The sequence below is a fragment of the Choristoneura fumiferana genome, chromosome 14 (genome assembly GCF_025370935.1).
Source record: "Choristoneura fumiferana chromosome 14, NRCan_CFum_1, whole genome shotgun sequence".
In the NCBI taxonomy this organism is placed as follows: domain Eukaryota; kingdom Metazoa; phylum Arthropoda; class Insecta; order Lepidoptera; family Tortricidae; genus Choristoneura; species Choristoneura fumiferana.
Genome location: NC_133485.1, coordinates 15,141,198 through 15,165,012, shown reverse-complemented (window position 1 = coordinate 15,165,012; position 23,815 = coordinate 15,141,198). Strand labels below are relative to the sequence as shown.

Below are 23,815 nucleotides of genomic sequence, written 5' to 3'. Positions count from 1 at the left end.
GGATGACGTTTTTGCGATTGTGTCCAGGGATAGTTTGTCGCAGTTTTCGGACTAACCTTAACACTTTGCACGATAAGGTTAAGTTCACGGTGGAGATTGAGAATGATGGGCAGTTTGCGTTTTTAGATGTTTGTGGTATGCGGGGACCCTGTGGTAAATTGAAACTACAGTTTATCGTAAGCCAACTCATACGGATCGATACTTGAGGGCAGATTCACACCACCATCCTTGTCATTTGTCTTCTTTGCCTAGAACGTTGATAAATCGAGCCTTGAATATTTTGTGATCCAAAATTTGTGGATCGTGAACTGAGTCACGTGAGACGGGGTTTTGGAAAGCAATGGGTACAACTGGAGGCAGTGCAACCGTGTGGTGAACGTGTCGACTCGTCATAGGCCGGTGGGAGCTGAGAGGGTTCCGGGTATATTTACCGTTTATAAAAGGGGTGACGGATAAAATCGACACTTGTTACGCCGAAGATATAGCATCAAGTCGATTTTCTGTCCTCATATGCAGCTCAGACAGTTGGTACGTTCGCCGAAGGATAAGGAGCCCCTGAGTGGCCCCGGGGTATATATGATTCCCTGTGCCTGTGGCAAGAGCTATATTGGAGAGACTGGACGAAACGTTTCCACAAGGGTATCGGAGCACATACGCAGTATGAGGAAACAGGACGACAAGGGTCTGCTGTGGCCGAGCACTCAATGAACTCGGATTCGACGCACTATATCAGATTTGATAAGGTATCTGTTCTTGTGAGAGAGAAATTTTTCATTCCGCGGAAAGTGCGTGAAGCCATCGAGATTAGTCGTCGGCCGAATTTCAACCGGGATAGTGGTTGGACGGTACTCCGAGTTGGAAAACGGTGTTAAATACTCGTGCTGCGTCATCGGTGTGTGTGAACGTACCTTTACAGAGCGATATTGTTAGTGTTGTGTGCTACCCTACATTTGACAGTTGTAATGATGATGAAAACGCGGGTAGTTGTGTGCCGGTGTCAGTTTCGTCGGGTAGTCGCGCGAGCAGAGCGGCGGCGCGCAGTGCGCGTGTTGCAGCAGCCGCTGAGTCGCGTTGCTCCGAAGACGAAGGGCTACGGATTAGCCCGAAACATGTCGAGCTAAACTCGATTTAAGACGTGAGTTATCCGGGTCATTATATTTAATATCATTATCAGCTCTTGGAAATATGTAATAAGATATCAGGTTTTCTCTGGGTCTTATCAATTATCCATCTGGTAAGACTGTTTCCAGGTCAGAATTATTGGCCATCGATTTCAAAGTCAAAGTCAAAGTCAAAGTCAAAATATCTTTATTCAATTTAGGCTATAACAAGCACTTATGAATGTCAAAAAAAAAATCTACCTCCGGTTCGGAAAAACCTCTGCTGAGAAGAATCCGGCAAGAAACTCAACGAGGTATATTTTTTTTTAAAACAGATTTACAATATTATTAAATGATATGTATACATCACAAGTATTTAACGGGCTTTCTATGAGTAGTTATAGATGTGGCGTACTAAAGGTATAGGTACTTACCACAAACAATTTCTAGAATTACACTAAACTAAATTATGGTTAAAATGATGACTCATCAAAATGTAAACACGCATAGGTATCGATTTTCGACAGCGTGTCTTTATGTGAATACATAGATTCTGCAGTTATAATTTACCGGGTTCTTGTCGCTATGATATTCACAACAAACTGCATTAAAAAGATCTAAAAGTATATATATAATATCTAGTACCGTTTACATTTCCAGGGTTCCTGGGCAAAACCGTTTCCAAAAGGTTATACCCGTGACGGACCTTTTCATATAAATAACAATACCACAATTAAAGTACCACTGATGTCAATGAGTAACCAAACTTTTAACTTCGGGATCAGTGAACAAATAAAGGCTAGGGTAAGTTATCAAAATCATTTTTCATCACACTTGCTCGTAAACAGTGTCGTAACATGCAGGCTACCTTAGTTGCAACCCCCCAAATAAAACCCTCGACCTTAATGTGCTTGTCATGAAACCCGTGGTCGGTAAATGAGTCATTGCGCGCACACATTTTCTTGTCATGAAGCCCAACGTCGGTAAATGAGTCCGTGCCCGTACTGATGGCGCTGCCCGTGCGCGCGCTGCTGCAGGACTAGGTACATGGACCACCGTCCACCACATGCACACGCACGTTGCGGCGCATGCCGAGGGAGGTAGAGGGCGACGTTGCCAAGAGCACAGCCTAAGGTATCGCCAATATTTGGAAGAATTATATTTTTTCTTTTACAAATATAAAATTTTACTTGCAAATGTGATGAAAAACATTGTATGTCGCACGGGCGGTACTATAATTACGAACATCGACTCATTAAAGCCCTCAGTCTTCGACTTCGGGCTTCTAATAGACTCTCGTTCGTAATTCCTTATTTACCGCCCTTAAGACACATTGTACTATTGGGTGACACTTTAAACAGGACGTTTTTGTTGAAACCATTGTTTTTATTGATGATTTTTATTGCATTGATAATTATAACTTTCCTGAATAGCTAAATGTTAACAGATAGTGTGTATAAAACTTTAAAAAAAAACAATTCAACTCATAGGGTTCTTCAAAGCGATAAGACCGCCTATTGTCTACCCTGAATGTATGTGTACATAATAATATATAGATTTTTTATACTGTTTTGTGGTGTGCAATAAAAAATAGATAAAGATAATTTATTTGTCAAACATGAGTTCCTATATACAATTCTTATTATTATTTTTAATTAATTTGAATTTAAAAAAATTATTATTAAATTGAATATATACATAGATGTACAATAATTTTATGTCCTGTCCTTCATGTCTTGCCTTTAAGCGTACAATTTTTTTTTATAATTTTAACAAAGAATATTTGTATACTTACTAATGTTCCTACATCTTGTTATGTTGTAGTAGATACTTAACTACTAGATGCTAGATGTATAATTATAACGTAGTTTCATCACTCTACTTTAAGTTAAAATTTCCAGCTGCTACAAATAAATTATGAAGGCAACGAGGCTAGTATGGTGATTGTGTTGCCAGACGAAGTCGAGGGTCTTGGCTCTGTGCTTCAAAAATTGGCTTCGGGACACAACATCATGGATGACATAGAAAAAATGAGCCCAAAGCAATATCTCGATATCGCGATACCAAAGTTCAAGGTGGAAACAACAATAAATTTGAAGGAGTTACTGCCTAAGGTAAGATCAATGAGCGCAATTTTTTCTGCGGTTGTAGTTATGTTAATTTTTTAAATGGATGCTATTAAATTTTAGTTGGGAGTCAAATCCATATTCGACAAAAACACGTCAGAAATGTGCATGCTGGCGTCAGATGAAGAAAATGCAAAGTTGTTCGTATCTAAAGCGATCCAGAAAGCCTTCATCGTCGTGGATGAAAAGGGTTCCGAAGCCGGCTGTTGCATAAGCAGTAAGTTTTTCTAGCATGGTTGTATTTGTTCCATATTTATTTATTTTGTTAACACCCGACGCAAAAAAGAGGGGTGTTACAAGTTTGACCGCTATGTGTGTCTGTGGGTTTGTATGTCTGTGTGTGTGTGTATGTCTGTCTGTCTGTGGCACCGTAGCTCTTGAACGGGTTGACCGATTTGAATACAGTTTTTTTAATGAAACCATTTTTTCTAGCGATGGTTCTTAGACATGTTTTTTTATAAATCGTTTTTTTTAAAGTCTGGGGTTTTACAACTTTTTGTTGGTTAGGTTCATACAAGCAGTAGTTAGTTAGGCATTAAAGACGATACAAGGAACGCAATTTAAATAGACTATTCAGATACATAATTCTAAACAAATCGGTAATCAAATCAGAAGATATCTCGCATATATGAATAGCGAATATATGAATATGAAACAGTACCTATACACACTTTGAAATGAAAATCAACCTTTAGATAAGAACTATAAATACTTAGATAATAAAATAAAACAATGAAATTTTTAACATTTGAATGATCAACAAAGAAAATCATTGATATTTGTAGTTTTACTTACACCTTATACTCTTCTCTAAAATGGCATCACTAAACGATGTCACAAGACTCTGTCTACAAAATGGTAAAGTTTTACGTCAGATCCGCCTAGAATATTTTTAGCCAACAGCGTTGTAAATTTTTAATTCAAGGTCGCCACACGCAATTCATTCCATATTATGCAATAGAAAAAAGCATTTTAGGAAGAGACATTATTATAGATATTAAAAAAGTCTAAAGGTTAGGCTTTGACTGTTTATCTTTGTTTTCATAACAAATCTCAAATTCCAGAGTTGTCGAATACCTACCCTATTTTCATTTCTTTTTGTTTTTACTTTCAGTGATCTTGACGAAATGTTCAGCAATCCCGAACAAAAACTTCATCGCCGACCGTGCCTTCCTGTACCTGCTGATCGCTCATCAAATTCCCATCTTCATCGGTGTTTTCGAAGGCAGCGAATACGCTGGCGTCTCTTAATCAGGCTAAAAGACTTATGTCATCCACATAAATTGTGTGTAAACTGTATGTACTGCATGTTAGGTTAAAAAAAAAATAATTATAAAATTAATAGTAGCGTAAGGGTTAACAACACACATTATATTCTGCACTTCCATAAGAACTTCGCTCAGTGCCTTAAAAACATAAGTTTTAATAAAGTTACGTTTACTGTAGCGTTCAGGTACTTGAAAAAGCTCGCTAACTCGTATGGTTAATTGATAAGATCTTAATATAAGCCACTAAAGTAAAAGTAAGCAAGTAAGTAGCAAAAGTATCTAAGGAAAATGTAAGGCACTAAATGCGTTAAAAAATAAAAAAATAATATTGATTTGGTTGTTTTATTTGTCTCTTTAGTGTAAATATCAAAAAAAAAAACAATCAAACTTATGTCGTATATTATTATACTTGATTATACCTAACTTCAAAATAATCAGCTTGCAGCGCTAATATTTCCACACCGAGCATGGTAGGTAGGTTGATTCATTATTCTGTATTCCTATGTGCTTGCGAAATAAATAATTTCAATTTCAATATGGTGACAAGTTGAGTTAAGGACTTAGGACGCAGTATTTATCCCAGAAGATTCTATAGTTCCCGCAAGATAGCGATAAACGAATTATTTTCAGATGAAATTTAGTTATAAATTAATAGTAGTGACAATCGTCACTACTTTAACAAAAAACTCGTTGTCGTTGGAGTCTACTCGTGACCACGGCAACTGTAACGTTGCCGAAACGTCGAGGTAAATATTACTCGTGTAAAAACAGCGTGATAAGTCCCGTTTATGATATTTTGACTAAAAAACTCGTGCTTCAAAATAGGTATTTTTTTCGAAATGGACCTTATGAACATTATGTCAAGGTAAAATTTTGTTGACATATTGATTTTAGATACGAGATTTGTTCAAAGGTGACGATATATCAAGATGGTTGAACAGACCTCACGATAGCGGCAACAAAGCTGTCACAGGAACTTTCATTATTTCATCCGATTCAAGCTATAACTGTGCTATAACATACTTGTCCCGATGAATTAAAGATTTTGCAGGGAATAGAATTTAGGAAAGAATTGATATCTTGGTTGAATAAACATTGTTTTTATAGTGTTCATGAATACTTATTTGTCAAAGTACAATAACTAGTTTTTCTTTAAAGTTTAAATTAGTCAATCTGTAATTCTTCGTGATTATAATGTAAATTTGCAATGATTTACTATCTCCACAGTTTTTTTTACATACCGTTTCAATTATATTTTAAATTTGTCAAATTCTGAATTATACATTTAAATTGATTTTCTCATAATATTATGAAGGTACTCACTGTTTTTTTTTTTAATAAATTTGCATGTTGATTCGTCGACTGAATACTGGTTCAAAACATGTAGTATAATTAAGATCTGTATTAAGCTACGTATTCTAAGCAATTAAATCATTCTTTCTTTATTTATTTCGTACCTAAAGTAATGTTTAGCGCTTATGCAAATGAAAAGAGACCTCGCAAGTGTACCGTCGCTAACTTTGACCATGTCCGATATAATCATAACAAAAAAACTTGTCGGTAAATCCGTGCCCAATTTAACTAAAAAAAGTCGTAAGTTAATTTTTATTTCGTTGAAAAATTAACATTATCACGTAGAACAACAAATCAATTTGAAATGCCGGCGCTGTAGACTTGTAGCGTTGATGTAGTGTCCCTTGGCTCTGTTTACAACTGAGTTCGTTGCCATTTTGCCGAGTAACCTCAGTTTTGTTGCATTATGTCAAGGTTCTTTTTCGTTTGTTTATGTATTATCTGGCGTTTGCATGTTGCTAAGAGGAAAATCACAAGAAAAAAAAAAGACATCTTTTTAAAACATCTGTTATGATGATTGGAGGATTTCTAGACAGGAGAAAATTCGCTAGATGGCGTTAGCCTCGTGAGGTCCGTTTAACGTTACAAACCTGAGGCCGTATTGTCTATCATTCCTGTCACTCGGGATCACAAACAAATGACAGTTTTTTTAATGCGAAAACTGTAATTTGATTGTGACCACGAGTGTCAGAAACGTTACGCAATAGACCATCTGCTTGCGATTGGCTGATATAAATTGTGACACAAATTTAAGTTTTCAAATGAACATCACGATACCAGCCCCACTAGTCCCATCACAAATACCTTAACATTCAGAAATTTCAGAACGACTTATGCCCCATGGTAAACATTTAGTAAGAGATATACATTAGTGAGAGTTAAAGCGACAATATATGTTAGAAACATGGTCGATAGACTCTTTCAAGAGAAAAAATTGTTAGTTTAGTCAGTACCTATTAGTTTTATATAATCTCTGTCTGTAACTATTGTGCACGATATTGTTAAAAATAGTGTTTGGTTCGCCAACAAATTGTTTTGCAATTTAGCGATATAGTTGTTATGGTAAAATGTGTAAGTATAATAATGTTTTACCATAAATAAAAAAATAAATTAGACTTAAATCACATTTCTGGAAGGTCTAAATTAAAATGGTGTATTTTTTGAGTTGATGATGAAGATCTACCGATTTGAAAAAAAACAATAAAAAATTCAATGATGAATAATAAAATATATTATCTCTAAAAATAAAATTATTTTATTTGACAAGACATATGAAATTAATAAAATAATCCAGTAGGTATCATAATTTGGCGACTGTTACATAGATTACGCGGTTACATTTTATTTGGTCGCATTATATACCTTAAATATCAGTGCCTCAAATAATTTCATTCTATGTAGGTAGGTTGCAAACGGCTTCTACTTCTTTTGGGTTTTTCAACAGAGACGATTTGTTGTTTGTAATGGATTTTGTGTTTCGAACGATTAACTTCGAATTTAATATAAACAATTAATAATTCAAGTTTGTACTTACCTACATATATTTTATGCAAGTAATCGTTAAGATAATTGTGTCTATACATATTTACGCATAAATTTACCAAATCGTGCTAATTGAACATTAGTTTTAATGATAAATAAAAATGTGTAACTATAAAATACCATTCATACTTTTTTAAAACAAGATTGTTTCTAATTAATTAGCCACGAGATCTTTTTCATGGATCTCAATTGCCGAAAAACATGGTGAAAGAAAATTCTGGTTGCAGTATAATAACAACATTGGAACGGATGACGTCACTATTTCGCCGAATCATTCGTCAACCTCTGTAATCGTAGAACTGGATAAAGTTAGCCCACTCGCAGCCAATCAGCGTTCAGCATGGAGCAGTACTACGTATCGTAAACATGATGGGATAGATCAAATTGGAGGACAAAATTATAATAATACTGCATACCTGTCTGTTTTCTTAGCTGTTTAACACTGTTGGTTTTTTTTTTAGGCTATATAATGTTGATCACATGGTTGCACGGCCTTATTTATTTGAAACACAAATTGTTTCATGGCAACTGTACTGATACTTTTTATTCACATTTCTTTACTATTTGGGATACCGAAGAATATTGATGTATATCAACTTTCTATCTTTCTTTAGTCGAATAAGTTTTAGAAATCGCAATTTGGTTGGCGAATCAATCGCTTGTTGTTTTTTTGTCTATTCTTCTTTTTTTTTTTCTTTTGCTTTTGTTAGGAGTGAGAAGGGTAAAGGAGACTGGCCTATGCCTATTTCTTTTTTTATATACTGGCAACCCATTTTGTAATGTTAGTATTTCTTTTTATTTTATTTAAATAGGAAAGTATTTTTATATTCTTAAACTAAAAATTGTATCGGTCTCACTTAGCTGTACTTTTTTTCAATGTTTAATGACCAGATGGTCCCAAAGGAAGACCAGCGCCGTTCGCAAGACCGGCAGAATGCTGATTCGGGACCATTTCGTGACATGCATACGTAACAATTTTTTATTTTATTTTTATTATTGTTGCTGTCTTTTTTAATGTCACGAATAAATGTTTTCTTTCTTTTTCTTTCTTTTTTTATCGCGCTCCATCGCAAATTTTGGAGCAAAGTTATGCAAAGTAAGTCTAATAACACCACTTGACTAATGACACCACGGCCTTGACATTTACATCATCGTTCGTCAGTGTTTTCTATATACTACAAAACAATTGCTAAAATTTACCAAATGCCAAAAAATTACCTACTTAAAAAAGTAAAAAACAACTGCAATCTGCATTAATAAAGACTAGGTGTTGTCCGCGACTCCGTCCGTGTAGAATTTGTTTATCGCTTTTCCGCGGGAACTATGCAATTTCCCGGGACAAAACTATCCTATGTCCTAATTTACCAAATTTCATCTACATCGGTTCCGTGGTTTAGACATGAAAAGTTAACAAACAAACAGGCTTACAAACTTCCGCATTATATTTAGTGGGGTATAATTATATTATAAGTTTCATTAGTTAACTACCTATCGTCCGTGTCGACAGTTGTAGCCAAACAATAATAAACACCATTAACAACAGTAAACATTTGAAGAAACCTTAGACTACCCGCATTATTTTTCTAAACACTAGTAGGATAACCTCTTATTTTTTTGACAGGTACGGTCAAGAATTCATGAGCCATCATGGAACCATTTCACCGTAAACGTCATAGTGACATCGCATTAATTAATAATGAAAATCGCAAAGACTTTTCCTTTGAAAAAGGAAAGGGAAAAAAATGTTGATAATACCTTTCTTGAACATGAAACTACCGTGAGACTCATATTAAATGATATTATACCCGATAACTCACGGTTTAAATCGAGTTTAGCTAAACTTCTAGCAGTTGCAGCAGCCGCCGAGTCGGGTTGCTCCTAGAGGAAGGGCTACGAATTAGCCCTAAACATGTAAAGCTAAACTCGATTTAAGACGTGAGCTATCCGGTACCTACTAATAGCTTTCTTCCTTTTTGAAGTTCGCTAAAAAATAAACAGCGATTGTTATTGTACAGTCGAGTTCATAAACTTGTGACCAAAAAATTTTATCAAAAATATCTGAACACGACACTAATGTTAACGGCATAGAGGCGTGTTCAGATATTTTTGATCAAATTCTTGCTCACAAGTTTATGACTCGGCTGTAGCTCAGTGCCCTTAGTGTAAGTTATCGGTTACAAAATACGTCACGATCGCGTTCGCGTTAAAATCTCAATTTGTATAGAAACTCGAACATCGCAAACGTTCCGCTAGAGGCGCTGTTCGTGTTTCCATATAAATTGAGATTTTAACGCGAACGCGATCGATACGTATTTTGTAACCGAAAACTTACACTAGGGGTACAGGACGAGTAAAACGTGACAGTGGCGTGGTATTAAAAATGCTAAACATATTTAAGTAAATTTTATACATTACATGCAAAGAGTAAAACCCAACATTTCACCCAGTCTCAAAAAAAATACAGTTGAAATTCCAAATTAATTTCGCTTGTTTTGAATGACGTAAGCACGATTCACGAATTTTGTTTTGTTACTGGGTAAAACCCAGGCAGCCTGCGTATATAAGAAGGATGCAGGCTCTTTCGAGCCAGTTTCTGTCTAGACATGGAGCGACAAGTATCGTATTCCGTGGCAAATTTTGCCGCAAAGTTTTGCAAAGTGAGTCATTTTTATCGTTCACTAGTGGATCAATAGTATACCTACTGTTTTGTTTACATCTTTGCTAATGACGCGGCGACCTTGGCCTTTACTTTGAGATATAACACCGTTAAGAGATAGTGTTTATATTGTTACGAGTTTTTAAGTTTTTGCTGTTTGTTGCTATGTTTGTTAGTTGGAATCAAATCTAAAATTTGACTTTTTAACCCCCGACGCAAAAAGAGGGGTGTTATAAGTTTGACCGCTATGTATGTCTCTTTGTCTGTGGCACCGTACCTCTTAAACGGGTGGACCGATTTGAACGCAGTTTTTTTTTTATTTAAAAGCAGGTTTTCTAGCAATAATTCATAGACATGTTTCATCAATATCAGTTCTGCCGTTTTTGAGATATTGAACTTTGAAGTGACAAAGTCGGGGGTTTTGAACCTTTTTGTTGTTTAGGTTAGGTTATACCCATGTATAATGATCAGATTGACTTGAAATTTAGCACGGGTGTTATAATTTGGTTAATTATATTAAGTGCAACCAGAAAAAAACTAGTATTACCGTAGAATCGGGGTACTTTGACCCATTGGAGGGTTACTTTGGTCCATATGTAAACCACATTCAAAATTAAGAGAAGTTCACTATGGTGTACCACAGGGTAGTGTCTTGGGACCGTTGCTGTTTCTCATTTATATTAAATTATCTTTATTTACATTAAAACGTAAAATAAAACATAAAATAAAAACATAATAATGTGATCGATCAATTAACACCAAACACATAGCAAAGAACCATATTCTGAAAGCAATAATAAAACCAGGACCGAGTTAATCCTAAGGGCCAAAGTTACCCTTCAGGGCCAAAGTACCCCGACCTTACCCTAAAAAAATAAAAACTTTGTTTTATTTCTGTTTCCTTTTTCAGGAATTGGGTGCGAACAAAACTTCGATATGTTCGCCGCTGTCTGCGGAGATGGTGTTGGCGCTGCTGGCGCTTGGCTGCAAGAATCAGACCCACGATGAGCTGTTGAAGGCTCTGGCCAAGACTGACGATGATGCTGTAAGTATAGCTAGTGCCACGAGAGTTGAAGTGAATGATTACATACAGCTACATGAAGAACTGATTGCATAACAAAAGGAGAATGAATGAAATTAATGAATGATTGTCAAAATCCCGCTGTTGTGTGTGTTTTATAACATATATGTGTCGCACAATCGTTGCTGTGGTGCACAGTTTTAGCGAAGAAGCGGTAATTTAGTATAGTTCAGAAATATTCTTGCCAGTCATCTTAATTGTTTCATTCTTAAAATAGCTACGCCTTGGAGCCAAATTCAATTGCTGTCTTATTTTCCAGATACGCTCATCATACGGATTCCTTACATCGACCCTGAAAGCTGTCAAAGGCGCTACTTTAAATGTAGCCAACAAAGTGTACTTGCATAAGGGTGGAGAACTGAAGCCTGGTATAGATGAGGACGCTAAGAAAGTATTCCAATCGAGCTTGGATCAACTGGATTTCAATGATAGTAAAGCTTCTGCTAACACTATCAATAATTGGGTAAGACACACTGTAATGTACCATGACCCGTCATTATTATCATATCAGCCCTGTTGGACATAGGCCTCCCCATAGATCTCCAGCTCCTACGGTTGGAAGCAGCTTGCATCCACCATAAACCTGCGGCTTTAACCAGGTCCTCCGTCCATCTAGTTGATTGACGTCTCGCGTTTGCACTTGCCGATTCGCGCTCTCCATTTGAAAACTTTTTGGCCCCAACGACCATTTGTTCTCCGTGCTACCATAACTGTTGGATCATAATCTAACTTATTCTATTCTAATTACACTGTTATATATAACTCATAAACGTATGCTATAGCTACATTTTTTCTCCAGGTGGCACAGCAGACAAATGACAAGATCACAAATATAGTTTCACCTAACATGATGACGGAATACACACGTGTAGTGTTGGTTAACGCGATCTACTTCCAGGTATGTACACTATAATCTCTCTTTAAATGTCTGTTCCTAACTACAATTAACTTTTAATACACAACACTACAATTCGGCTGTTTTCAAATCAAGGTCATTTATTATCAAGCGAGCTCCATTGACCACATCTTAATTTAGGCATGACTGTCAAACACATACATATTTTATGCTTAACACTTCGGACAGTCAGTCCATAGACTTCAATAAAACCCTCGTGATGCGACACTACTCCTGTGGCCGGCGATTTTTACTGTGACATTAAGTGCTGTTCCGTCCACAGCCGTGAACTTTTCAGAGTTTATATGGAAGCAGGTACCTTGTGTCGAAAGCGACACAAGGTAAAGCAAAGCAAATCGCAAATGCCAAAAATCCAGATGTAAAGCTAATGCCACAGCAAAAGCTTTAAGGTAACCCCAGGACACATTGACATGAGGTGTGTCGAGGTGTGACAGCTCGGCTGTGAACGTTACGGGTGTAATGTAGCCATGCCGGAAACTATCGGATAAACCGTACCTAATAATTTAACATCCGTAACCATAACCGAAACCGGTATTATGTTTGACATATATCCGTATCCATATTCCGATCCGAAATGTCCATAACATCCCTGGTCCTCTACGAACTCTCACAGGGTCATTAAAGGTCGTTCCATCGGCCTCATAATCAAAAATGTCTAAAACATAATCAATAATGTCATCAAATTCTCATTGCTCATTCATAAATAAATGTGTTTGTTTGTTTATACTCTTTATTGTACAAAAAGGAAAAACAAAAAGGTTACACAAAAAAAAAGTAGTGTTAAGTACAAAGGCGGACTTATCGCTGCAGGGATCTCTGCCAGTCAACCTTTGAGTGGTAGAGGAGCAATCAAAAACAAGGATCGACAAATAGAGCAAAACATTGAATAAATATAAATGCATATGTTAACCTCAAATACCTAACTATATACAATAAATATATAACACATATATGTATAAAACATTAATATCTCTATAACTAAACATAATATAAAAAAAAGTAAATAATAACTGTGACCATGAAAATGACGCGGTTGAAATGCTCGAATAACGACACTGTGCGTGTTCGTCCAAGAACGTAATTTATTATTGTATGAGATTGTTTTGTGCCATGTAGATACAAACAAAAAATATAGAACATAACATGCACCTCAAAAACTTTACTTAGCCAATTTCCACGTGATATTAATATTACCTACTTGATGATTTTCAGGGTCTCTGGGCCAAACAATTTCGGGCGAGGGCGACTAGAAACAGGCCTTTCTATGTAAACGAGCAAAACACCATACACGTTCCCATGATGTCACTAAGGGAAACTTATTTTGATTACCGTGTCAGTCAAGAATTGAACGCCAAGGTAAGTTACCACAAGTGCCAGATAGTGACAAGTTGATAACACAGAACTACTTCTTGATCTGAAGTGGAAATATCGAAACAGAGCCTTATAGTAGTCATTCACGTGTCTGTCCGTCACACAGATTTTACATCCAGACGTTAGAGCTACGGTTTTTAAATTTTCGTAGTTTAAGCATCTTGTTGACCTAAAAAGCCATACGAATTGGCAAAAAATGTTTTACGTGTAAGTGAGAGCTCCCGTACAGCTAAAAGGAGGCACGAATATAAATTGATCTACCCTATCGAGTGGAATATCATTGCTTAGAACCCATTGATTAGATAAATACTCTATTCTTAATTTTAACAAATATTGACAAATAACGGAATGAAATTTTTAAGCCACTAGAATCAGCTTTTTGTAAAATTTTGTTCCGTATTTTTTTTAATTTCCCATTGATTTATGTATGAACTTGAAATTTGCTACTAATATTTATTATTATTAACTCGTTTGGTAATTTGTTTTTTTTATTTGTTAGCAAATACCAAAATATTGATAAAAAAGATTTTATTTTTATTTTTGTGTAGTATACAAATTATATTCCTATATCTTCCTATAATCTCTTGTTCTTCTTCCCATCTTAACACCGTTTCGATACACGTAAGAAATCTGTTGAAACTTGATCCAACCCTTGTTCATTAGACTAGTACCAGTTCAGCCTACTGTACTGATTAAAATTTTCCAGCTGCTCCGAATGTGGTACCAAGGCGGCGAAGCTAGCATGGTGATTGTGTTGCCAGATGAAGTCGAGGGTCTGAGGTCCGTGCTGAAGAAGCTGGCTTCAGGGCACAACATTATGACTGACATAGAATCCATGAGGTCTACTGAGCTTGACATCATGATTCCAAAGTTCAAGGTGGAAACCACAATGGATTTGAAAAAGCTGCTGCCCAATGTGAGGTTTAATTTGAATTTTTGCTATTCTTTATACGAAGCATACTTCACTTTTAAACATTATTTGTAGACGTTGAGGTGACCGTATGATACACATCCTAAAATTACTGATGTTATTAATGGGGAGGATCAATCATAACTTTTCAGGTCATATCACATCCCTAAAGGTGTATAAAAGGAATATCAACCTTTCAATGATCATTATAAGTAATACGTAATGGATAAGCTCTAAAGCTGTCTTCCAGCAAATAAAAAAGTTTAGAAAATAAATAAACTTTCCATAGAATAATTAACCAATGAATACAACGATGTCATTTCAGCTGGGGATCAAGTCCATATTTGATGAAAAGAACGCAGACATCGACATGTTGAAGTCAAACCAGAAGCTGTTCGTGTCTGATGCGATCCAGAAAGCCTTGATCATAGTGGACGAGCAAGGCACCGAGGCTGCTGCTTGTACAGGTAAGCACATTTAACTACTTAAGTTTATTAAAATACAGACAAAGCAAACGTGCTTTTATTGCTGTAAGAGCCGTTACTTCTACAAAATTTTCTGAAAAGGCGTTACCCAATTTCAAACTGCAGAATTCGGTCAAGTTTCCTTGCATATATCTACGCTATTATGTGCCAGGAACGAATAGTATTTAATGCTACGCTACAAAAATACTCTCGTCTGGAATATATAAATACCTGTAAGATAAGCTTAATTGGGACAGGGACAGAATATATATATATAGAGAGAGAAACATTTATTTACACATATTCGATACACATAAAAATACATTAGATGGAAAAAAATAAAAATAACATTGAATAGTATAAAGTGGACCCCACTCAGCATAATGTTACGGCAAGCCAGCCGCAACGCTGTTTTTTAGTGGTAGCCAGATACCAAACCCAAAGTTTGTCTCCATTATTCCTATCCTTAGCTGCTTACTAAATCCTCAATAGATAGAAAAAAATTGAAATTAGACTCCTCTTCTCTTCTTCTTCTTAAATTTAAGAGCTACGCTCTTTTCGGTGGAGTAACCGCAACTCCGCACGGTCTTCGGCCAGCTGTTACACTTTCTTCTTCACCTGGTCAAAATAAAAAATGAGGATCAAGAGTGTTTAAATCATCATCATCATCCTCATGTCAGCCGAAAGACGTCCACTGCTGGACATAGCTCTCCCAAGGCTCTCCACTCAGACCAGTCTTGTGCTTTCTGCTTCCACCGCGATCCCGCAATCTTAATCAGGTCGTCGCTCCATCTTGTTGGAGGCCTAACCGACAGCTCGTTTCCCGGTCCGTGGACGCTATTCGAGAACCTTCTGACCCCATCGGCCATCAGTCCTGCGAGCAATGTGTCCCGCCCACTGTCACTTCAATGTTTAAATTAAATGTTTTAAACTTCGTTTGACATCGCTGTTTTTCAGTAAGTACTCATCAGTTTACAATATTCCTTTGTAAGGATGTCTGAGCTTTTAAAAATTGCATGTCATATTTATCTATTTCTTTATGTTCGTGAACCTTGGTCTGTCTGTCAGCTCGATTATCACATATATTTGTCCGAGTGTGGGTAACTTCTTTTTTATATTCTTACGTTCAAATACTTTAGAGATGCTGGAAAATGCACTACTGTCGGTGACAAAAGCAAATACCTCACGGCTGACTGTTTTTTCCGCTGCCTCCTGAGTGCCGCCAAAATCCCAGTTTTTATCGGAGTATAATCAAGGCAGAATAGCAGAAAGCAGTTCTTCGATAAAATATCCAAAAATATTTAAAATAATTATGAACCTATAATACAGTAGACACCCATTACAGTATCATCTCTCCTCCCGGTTGGTTTTTATCCCCTTTTTTGGCCTGCTTGTATTTGTTTCGGTATACAAACGGTTGTCTGGAAGCTTTTTAGCGATAAGATATTTACTGCTGTAGTAGTATAGACTTGTCGCGTTCAAATAAAGAATATAATGTACCTATTTTATTTTTTTGCTGTAACAAATGTAGAAATTTTATTTTATTCTCGTAATAATTCTTCAAAGAACAGATAAAGGTTAGATTCCTGGTCCGCTTTTAAGTCTGTTTCAGTTGATATGGCCGTTCGATCCGTGGCCATAGTAAAATACTCATAATCTGCTAATTTTAGAAGTGACTTCTGATTCTGATTGATCTTTACATTATCCATAAAAAAATGACACTAAAGTGAGAGAGATTATTTATACATTTTCAGTACCTACTGAATTTTAATTCATTAGTGAAGTTAATTTTCATTAGTGAGTTTAGAATAGAACCACAATAGAACCAAAAACCGGCCAAGAGCGTGTCGGACGCACCCAAGATAGGGTTTCGTAGTCATTACGAAAAAATCAAGTAATATTTTTCTCAGGATTTCGTATTGTGTACGGAATCTTCCAAGTTTAGGTATATTTTATACCTTAGGCTGCTATTTACTCTTAATAATTCTCAAGCAATCTTAGCCGTTATAATTTTCCTTGTAAATTTGATATATTTACTACCTGATTTTTTTCAAATTTTTCGTTAGTTGAGAAAAAAAATCACTGCCACTTTACGCCTATGTGAAGTACCCTAATTTTTTTTTAATTCTACCACTTTGTCGGCGTGACTGATATGTATACCTATGTACAACTTTCTAGTACCTACTTACGGTCTCTCGAGCTTAGCCGCGGACGGACAGACAGACAGACATACAGACGGACAGACATGGCAAAATTAGTAAGGTTTCCTAGTTAACTACCCTAAAAACCTAAGTTTTAAAAATCTGCGATAATGTAACATATTGAGTAGATAGTGACTTAAAACCCCAGAAGTAACATAAAATTTTATCTGTCTCCAAGTTGGTTTTTCTGTTTATATTAGTACGAGTATGATTTGGTGATCACTTTAATTTCAGTATTTATGGAGCGAGAGTGTTGCTACCGTCCACGACAGAGCTTCATCGCCAACTACCCCTTCTTCTTCCTGCTGACTGCCCGCGAGATACCCCTCTTCATCGGAGTCTACGAAGGCAGCGAATATGCTGTCTGAATTGTAAAGATGTGAATCTTGATTTTCATTGTTATTTATTACCTACGTTATCTAAACATCGTCGAAGACATCGTTAAAAACGGCAGTTTCAATTGTTTTATGTTGCTTACTGTCGCAAAATTTTCTATCAAAATAAATGTTTTGAAAACAATACAGTACTCTTTATTGAACAGACAATTATTTAGCAGACCTATCTTTGTTTATGTAAAATGAAATGGTTTGAACTCCCAAAAGATTAAAAAGTATTTAGATTACAAAAAGCGTTTCTGGCAATCTTTACCTACGAAACCGTTCCCATCCCGAATTATTTAAGAAACCATTAGAGAATAATATTCTAGCCTATTGACCGACTGACCAGAAATTAGACGGTAAATAGATATAATAATGCCAAAATAAACAGCGAAAAAGGCCTCAAATGCCATAAGAACCCAAAAATCAGACATGCAAAATCACACGTTCAAAATAATTATTGTTATCAAAAAGCAATTATGTTCATTCCATGAATCCGCAATATTAATAAACCACCCAAATATATCTTTAAAAAGCGAATATTTAAGCAATAATTCAACAAAACATAATTCGTACATAGAAAAAACACTACCGGCTTTATTTCTAGGTAATTATTAACACTTCATTTAAACAATGTTAAATTATTTATATATATATATATTATATATATATATATATATATATATATAAATAAGTAAATAAAAAAATATATAAAACAAAAGTAAACCTAAAATAAGTCATAAATAGGATCTGAATAATGCAAAAACTTGATAAATAAATTTCGCTAAATTTACTTGGTGTTTTATTCTTTCGTTCAGCGCCATCCTTTGTAACTATTTTCACTAATCTAAGTTCTCGACGATTCGTTTTATTGTTTTCATTGTCAATTAACGAAAAAAAAGACGATCTTACAAATTAAATAGCCATTACGAATGCACGCCACTCTTCCGGCGCTGTCCGCCGAGTACCGCAGAAACGGCGCTTGCGCCCCCTCCTCGCGCCCGCGTCGTTCCTTTTTGCACAGCGAATAAGGACAGCAGCGTACCTACTTCTGGCTTTACTCCGCGTTAGAAGTGAGACATACGTAATTGAGGCTTTTTTAAAATATTTTTTTACTATTTAATAAAAAAATATTTAAATTATTATATAAAGTTATAAACATGTATCTTGACGTGTAGAATTCAATTTTACAATAAAAACTAAAAGCCCCTATGGTGATAGTGGCTCTTATCGTAGGATACGACGGGTTAAGCATAACGCCTTCATTAACATCTTTCTAGGGTTCCGTACCCAAAGGGTAAAAACCAGCCAAGAGCGTGTCGGATACGCCCAAAATAGGGTTCCGTAGCCATTATGAAAAAATTGAGAAATATTTTTCTAAGGATTTCGTATTTTATACGGAATCTTCTATGTTTAGGTATATTTTATACCTTCGGCTGCTATTTACTCATAAACTACTACTAATTCTTAAGCAAACTTAGTCGTTATAGTTTTTGCACTTTAAAGTTGAATATTTCGCAAACTCGTTTTAGCAAACACCTAAGGGTTTTAAAATACCAATCCAACGATACCCCACAATATAGGGTTGGATGAGAAAAAAAAACCACCCCACTTTACGTCTATGGGAGGTAGGTACTCAAAAATTTTTTTTTTTAAATTTTTTATTGTACCATTTTGTCGGCATAGTTTACGGCAGCGAGCTAGTTAAGTTATAAGCCTATGTTATGTCTTGAGTTGAGTCTGATATTGATTACATACCTATATCTATATTTTTATAATTTTGTGTTAATAAATAAAAATTTGAACTAAACTCCTTTCATTTATCAAAATAAGAAGTGATTCAAGTGTCAATGTCATTATATTATCTCACAAGCTGCCAGTAGGTATTATTAGACGACCGTATATCCAACTGGTTAGAGAACCTGACCTACAATATACAAGATATTACTTGTATTGTGCCTGACCCATGAAACTTGAGGTCCCGGATTGCTTCTTCGTTCGGGGCACATTTGTGTTAATAATACGAATGTTTGTTCTGAAAGTCTTGGTCGTACCTAAGTATATTTATAGGTACAAGTTCTGTTTGTGAAGGCAGCGAATCTGCCTAACTATGCTTCGTCTTATTATGTTCATTTTTTTGAGTTTTTATTAAAGCACCAATAAATAATTCATCAAAATGTTAAATCATTATTTCATTACTCAATACATCATAAATAGTATATGCTAGATGCTAGATTGTGTAAACGTAACCCGTTCACTTACCTTGTTTATTTTATTTACTTTTTCTTACAGTTTGTTTGTCCGTGCTTTTGTGTGTGCTCTGCTTATACAGGTTTTTTTTCAGTGCCGTTGCTCTATGGCCGTTGCTTACGTCCACGTCAGCGCTTCATTGCCAATCACCCCTTCTTCTTCATGCTGACTGCTCGTCAGATTCCACTTTTCACCGGTGTCTACGAAGGCAGCGAATTTGCATCATAATTTTTTTCAAATCTGACGTCGATTTCTCTAGTAATTCGAAGTGTTTATTTTGTTGATTCTAGGTACTTTAGGAGTATTAACTTTAGAATCCTTACATGAAGTTTAAGGGGCTGTTTCACCATCCATTGATTAGTGTTAACTGACGGTTAACAGTGATGCCGTCTTCGTCTATTCGAACAAAACCAATAGAGACGGCATCACATTTAACCATCATTTAACACTAATCAATGCATGGTGAAACAGCCCCATAAACTTTAGACTCTTTATGTGGTAGAGCCTCACTGAAACCACTTGCTGGCTGCAGTACGAATGGGCCAGCTCGAACGGGTTAGTACCACCCTCCCACAGAATATATTCTGTGAAATAGTACTTTTGTAGTAGTAGTACCGCGGCGTGAAATAGTAGTTTTGCTACTGTGTTTCGTCCGGTGAGTGGGAGATCCGGAGGCCCAACTCCCCTCTCCCCCCGCCTCTCCCTCTCCCCTTTAGTCTGGCAACGCACCCGCAGTCCTAATAATGCTGTAGGTGTCCATGGGCGGCGGTGATCACTTACAATCAGGTTACCCGCACGCGTGGTTTTCCAGCTATTTAATAATTAAATAAAAATAATGAGGTACAGACAAGGTCAAAGGTTATTATCTTTTTACTTCAGTACCTTACCGATATCACTTCTTGTTTGAAATTTTGCATAAAAAAGTGAGAATGCATACAGTGACAAGGCATTAGTGTAGAGATATCTTGGACCTCGATATTTAATATTTGCGAAGCCTGTGGGTAAAGCGCAAATTTATACATTGTTAATGATAACTGGAAACTATATTTGGTTTATTTATTTAAAGAGAAGACATAGTAATTGTTGCATAAATGTCACAGTTGGCTGCTTAACAAGATATTAATCCCAGCTTATATACGTCCCACTGCATTGAACTGCACTGAATTGCATTTGATTTTGTATTGTTTTGGTTAATTTTATTTTTATTTGAATAAAGCGTATTTAGTGAGTAAGTTTTTAAGTTTTTTTTTTTGGAATCTTTTTGTATTTTTTATTACAATTCCAAATTTTTACTTTTACGGTCATCCCGTAAAACCTAAATTGAAAATACAAACTGAAATATAGATGCACAGAAAAACCAGAAAAATAAGACCAACACCGGGAATCGAACCCAGGTCCTCGGTATTCCGTACCGCGTGCTATACCGCTACACCACTGTTGGTCAACGGCACAGACACGAATTTCCCCTATGCACCACATATCTCAGCTTGTTTGTTTCTTATTTAGCCACTTAAGCAGTGACGCTAGCGACATCTATACCGTAGCCCTCATCGAGAAACTTTCGGCATTCCATTGGAATGGAACTAACCGCTCACCCGGACAAGAGATGTCGTTATTAAGCAATCAAATTAAGCTTAGTAAGTTTTTAGCCTATGATTGTTAATAAATTAAGTATTATTATTATTAGTTTACTTTTTTGTCTTTCAAATAAATGCGTTTCTTCGTCAATGAGTAATACCTATTTATATACTGTTTTTTTTATTATTTTCTTCTATTTCTTCCTAATTCAGGGAGTCCAATGTTTAACGATATTTCCCCCGAATGGCCAAAAGTGTACTTATTGTATGTGTAGTTTAGTGTACTTATTGTATTTATTTACGAGTATGAGCATTTCTGACGTGTTAACAATGTTAACACTACCTATTAGGTACAGTCGAGCTCATGAACTTGTAAGCAAAAATTTGATCAAAAATATCTGAACACGCTTCTACGCCGTTGACAATAGAGTCGTGTTCAGATATTTTTAACAAATGCTCACAACTTTATGAACTCGACTGTACAACCAGAATGTTTATCTCGCTCGGGACTATATTTAAAGTTCAGAACGACATCTTGCATTCTACAACAACACATTTTTCTACGAAATTGATATATATGTCATTTATATTTTTTCTTTTGTTGCAGTATCTGATTTTGTGCATCTATGCGATATTGATCCTCTACGCTTCGACGCTGACCGGCCCTTCCTCTATCTGCTGATTGCTCGTCAGATTCCCCTCTTCATTGGTGTCTATCGAGGCAGTGAATATGCTCAAGCAACTGCGCCTGCCAACAAACGCAAAAGATTTGCGTAGCGCATCGCGTAGGGTGTACCGAAGCTAAATCTATTGCTGGCACTTCACTTGTTATGTTCACCGAAATATTTGCGCGTACGAAAGAGATGTACTATTTAATTTCTAGCATGAGCGATGGAGATGTCAATAGTGCACCGCGAACACAACGCCAAGTGAAATGTCACCATATCACAGATGTAATGAATGTTGTTTTTCCATCGTATTTTGTCGAAAATGTTCGAATTTGTTTTTCTTTCTCAACTAGCTTACTGAAGTTTAGTGGAGTTAATTGAGATAGCAAGATAAATACTAACTTATCTGACAAAATAGGATGGAAAAAATATTTAATAGTTCTTGTGACTTGTCCTTCCGTCCGTTGTGATTACATTACAATATTATATAACTACATGTTTAGTAGACTACCTTTTGTACTATGTATAAAAGTGAATTAGCTATATTCGTTTAATTTATCGGTTTAGAAATAAATAAATGTATATTAAATAACGGTGTTTTATTGATTAAGTTTCTCTATTTAAGTACCTACTTACGTTTCGCTTTTATATATTACTAGCGACCCGCCCGGCTTCGCACGGGCAAAATAAAATTAAACCGGGCAAGTGCGAGTCGGACTCCCGCACGAAGGGTTCCATACCTTGGTTAGAGAACCTGACTACGAAGCTTGAGGTCCCGGGTTCGATTCCCGGCCTGGCAGATATTTGTACGAATAATACGAATGTCCATCTTGGACGTTTAATATGTAGGTATTTAAGTGTGTATGTATTTATCTGTATAAGTATGTTTATCCGTTGCCTATAGTATCCATAATACAAGCTAAGTTTGGGACTGGAAAAAACAATAGCTCAAAAACGGCAGAATTTTATCCACGACAGTGCGAAAAATATGATGCTAAATTCTTTACAATTCCCAAGCCCTCTAATTCTGAGAGGAAGCCTGTGCCCAGCAGTGGGATATATACGCTGAGATGATGACCATTCATTAATCTGTCATCTCCCAGGATAACAGGATCGAAGGATTTTGGGCACAAATTTGTGCCTCTGGGAGAGGACAGGTTAATCGGATTCTGCAGATCTCCAATCCCTTTCAACGGAACCACACATTTAACATGCTTTTCTCCAGTTACAATAACTCTTTATTCTCTAAACACAACACCGGTTTCTCCACTAATCTCTACCTTTCGATTGTTTGAATTTAACTTGTTGCGTGCAGTTGCAGGGCAAAATAAAATTACGTCTTTTAGGATTTTTTTGTAAAGTCCAATTTTAAATTCATAGAATGGTGGTTCAGAGGTTTTGCTAGAAAGTAATTTCTAAAGGGTTTGGTTCTGATTTGAAATATAAATATACTAGCTGTCGCCCACGACTCTGTCCGAGTAGAATTCGTTTATCACTGTCCCGCGGGAATTATGCAATTTTCCGGGATAAAATTTATTTCCTGGCCCGGTTCTTTCCCGGGACTTAAACTACTATCTGTATACCGAATTTTATCTAAATCGGTTCAGCGGTTTAGACGAGAAGAGGTAACAAACAAACAAACAGACTTACAAACTTTCGTATCCTACTAATTCCTACTAATATTTCCTACTATTTCCTACTAATATTATAAATGCGAAAGTTTGTAAGTGTTTGTTTGTATGTTTATTTGTTTGTTACTTCATCACGTCTAAACCGCTGAACCGATTCAGATGAAGTTCGGTATACAGATATACGTCCCGGGAAAGGAAATAGGATAGCTTTTATCCCGGAAAATTGCATAGTTCCCGCGGGATAGTGAAAAGCGAATTCTACTCGGACGGAGTCGTGGGTAACGGCTAGTTTATAATATTAGTGGGATACAAATGAAGTCACGT

The 23,815-nt window shown here is 36.1% G+C and overlaps 2 protein-coding genes across 5 annotated transcripts; both read left to right on the top strand.

Moving 5' to 3' along the window:
- Positions 1-1,853: 1,853 nt before the first annotated feature.
- On the top strand, positions 1,854-4,477 carry LOC141435036 (leukocyte elastase inhibitor-like). Its single transcript, XM_074097557.1, has 4 exons — positions 1,854-1,904; positions 3,002-3,214; positions 3,290-3,443; positions 4,341-4,477. Exons 1-4 carry the CDS (start codon positions 1,854-1,856, stop codon positions 4,475-4,477), a joined length of 555 nt encoding a protein of 184 aa, XP_073953658.1.
- Positions 4,478-7,311: 2,834 nt separating this feature from the next.
- LOC141435279 (antichymotrypsin-2-like) lies at positions 7,312-22,352 on the top strand. 4 transcript variants are annotated; one of them, XM_074097972.1, is made up of 10 exons: positions 7,312-7,369; positions 7,617-7,750; positions 8,450-8,485; positions 10,956-11,090; positions 11,386-11,589; positions 11,926-12,024; positions 13,255-13,398; positions 14,120-14,329; positions 14,649-14,790; positions 21,800-22,352. In XM_074097972.1, exons 2-10 carry the CDS (start codon positions 7,730-7,732, stop codon positions 21,967-21,969), a joined length of 1,161 nt encoding a protein of 386 aa, XP_073954073.1. In that variant the 5' UTR covers positions 7,312-7,369; positions 7,617-7,729; the 3' UTR covers positions 21,970-22,352. The 4 variants fall into 4 exon arrangements, with proteins under 4 accessions (XP_073954073.1, XP_073954072.1, XP_073954075.1 ...); XM_074097971.1 differs by lacking the exon at positions 7,312-7,369 and having other exon boundaries at positions 7,480-7,750; XM_074097974.1 differs by lacking the exons at positions 7,312-7,369; positions 21,800-22,352 and adding an exon at positions 17,223-17,507 and having other exon boundaries at positions 7,486-7,750.
- The last annotated feature ends 1,463 nt before the right edge of the window (positions 22,353-23,815 follow it).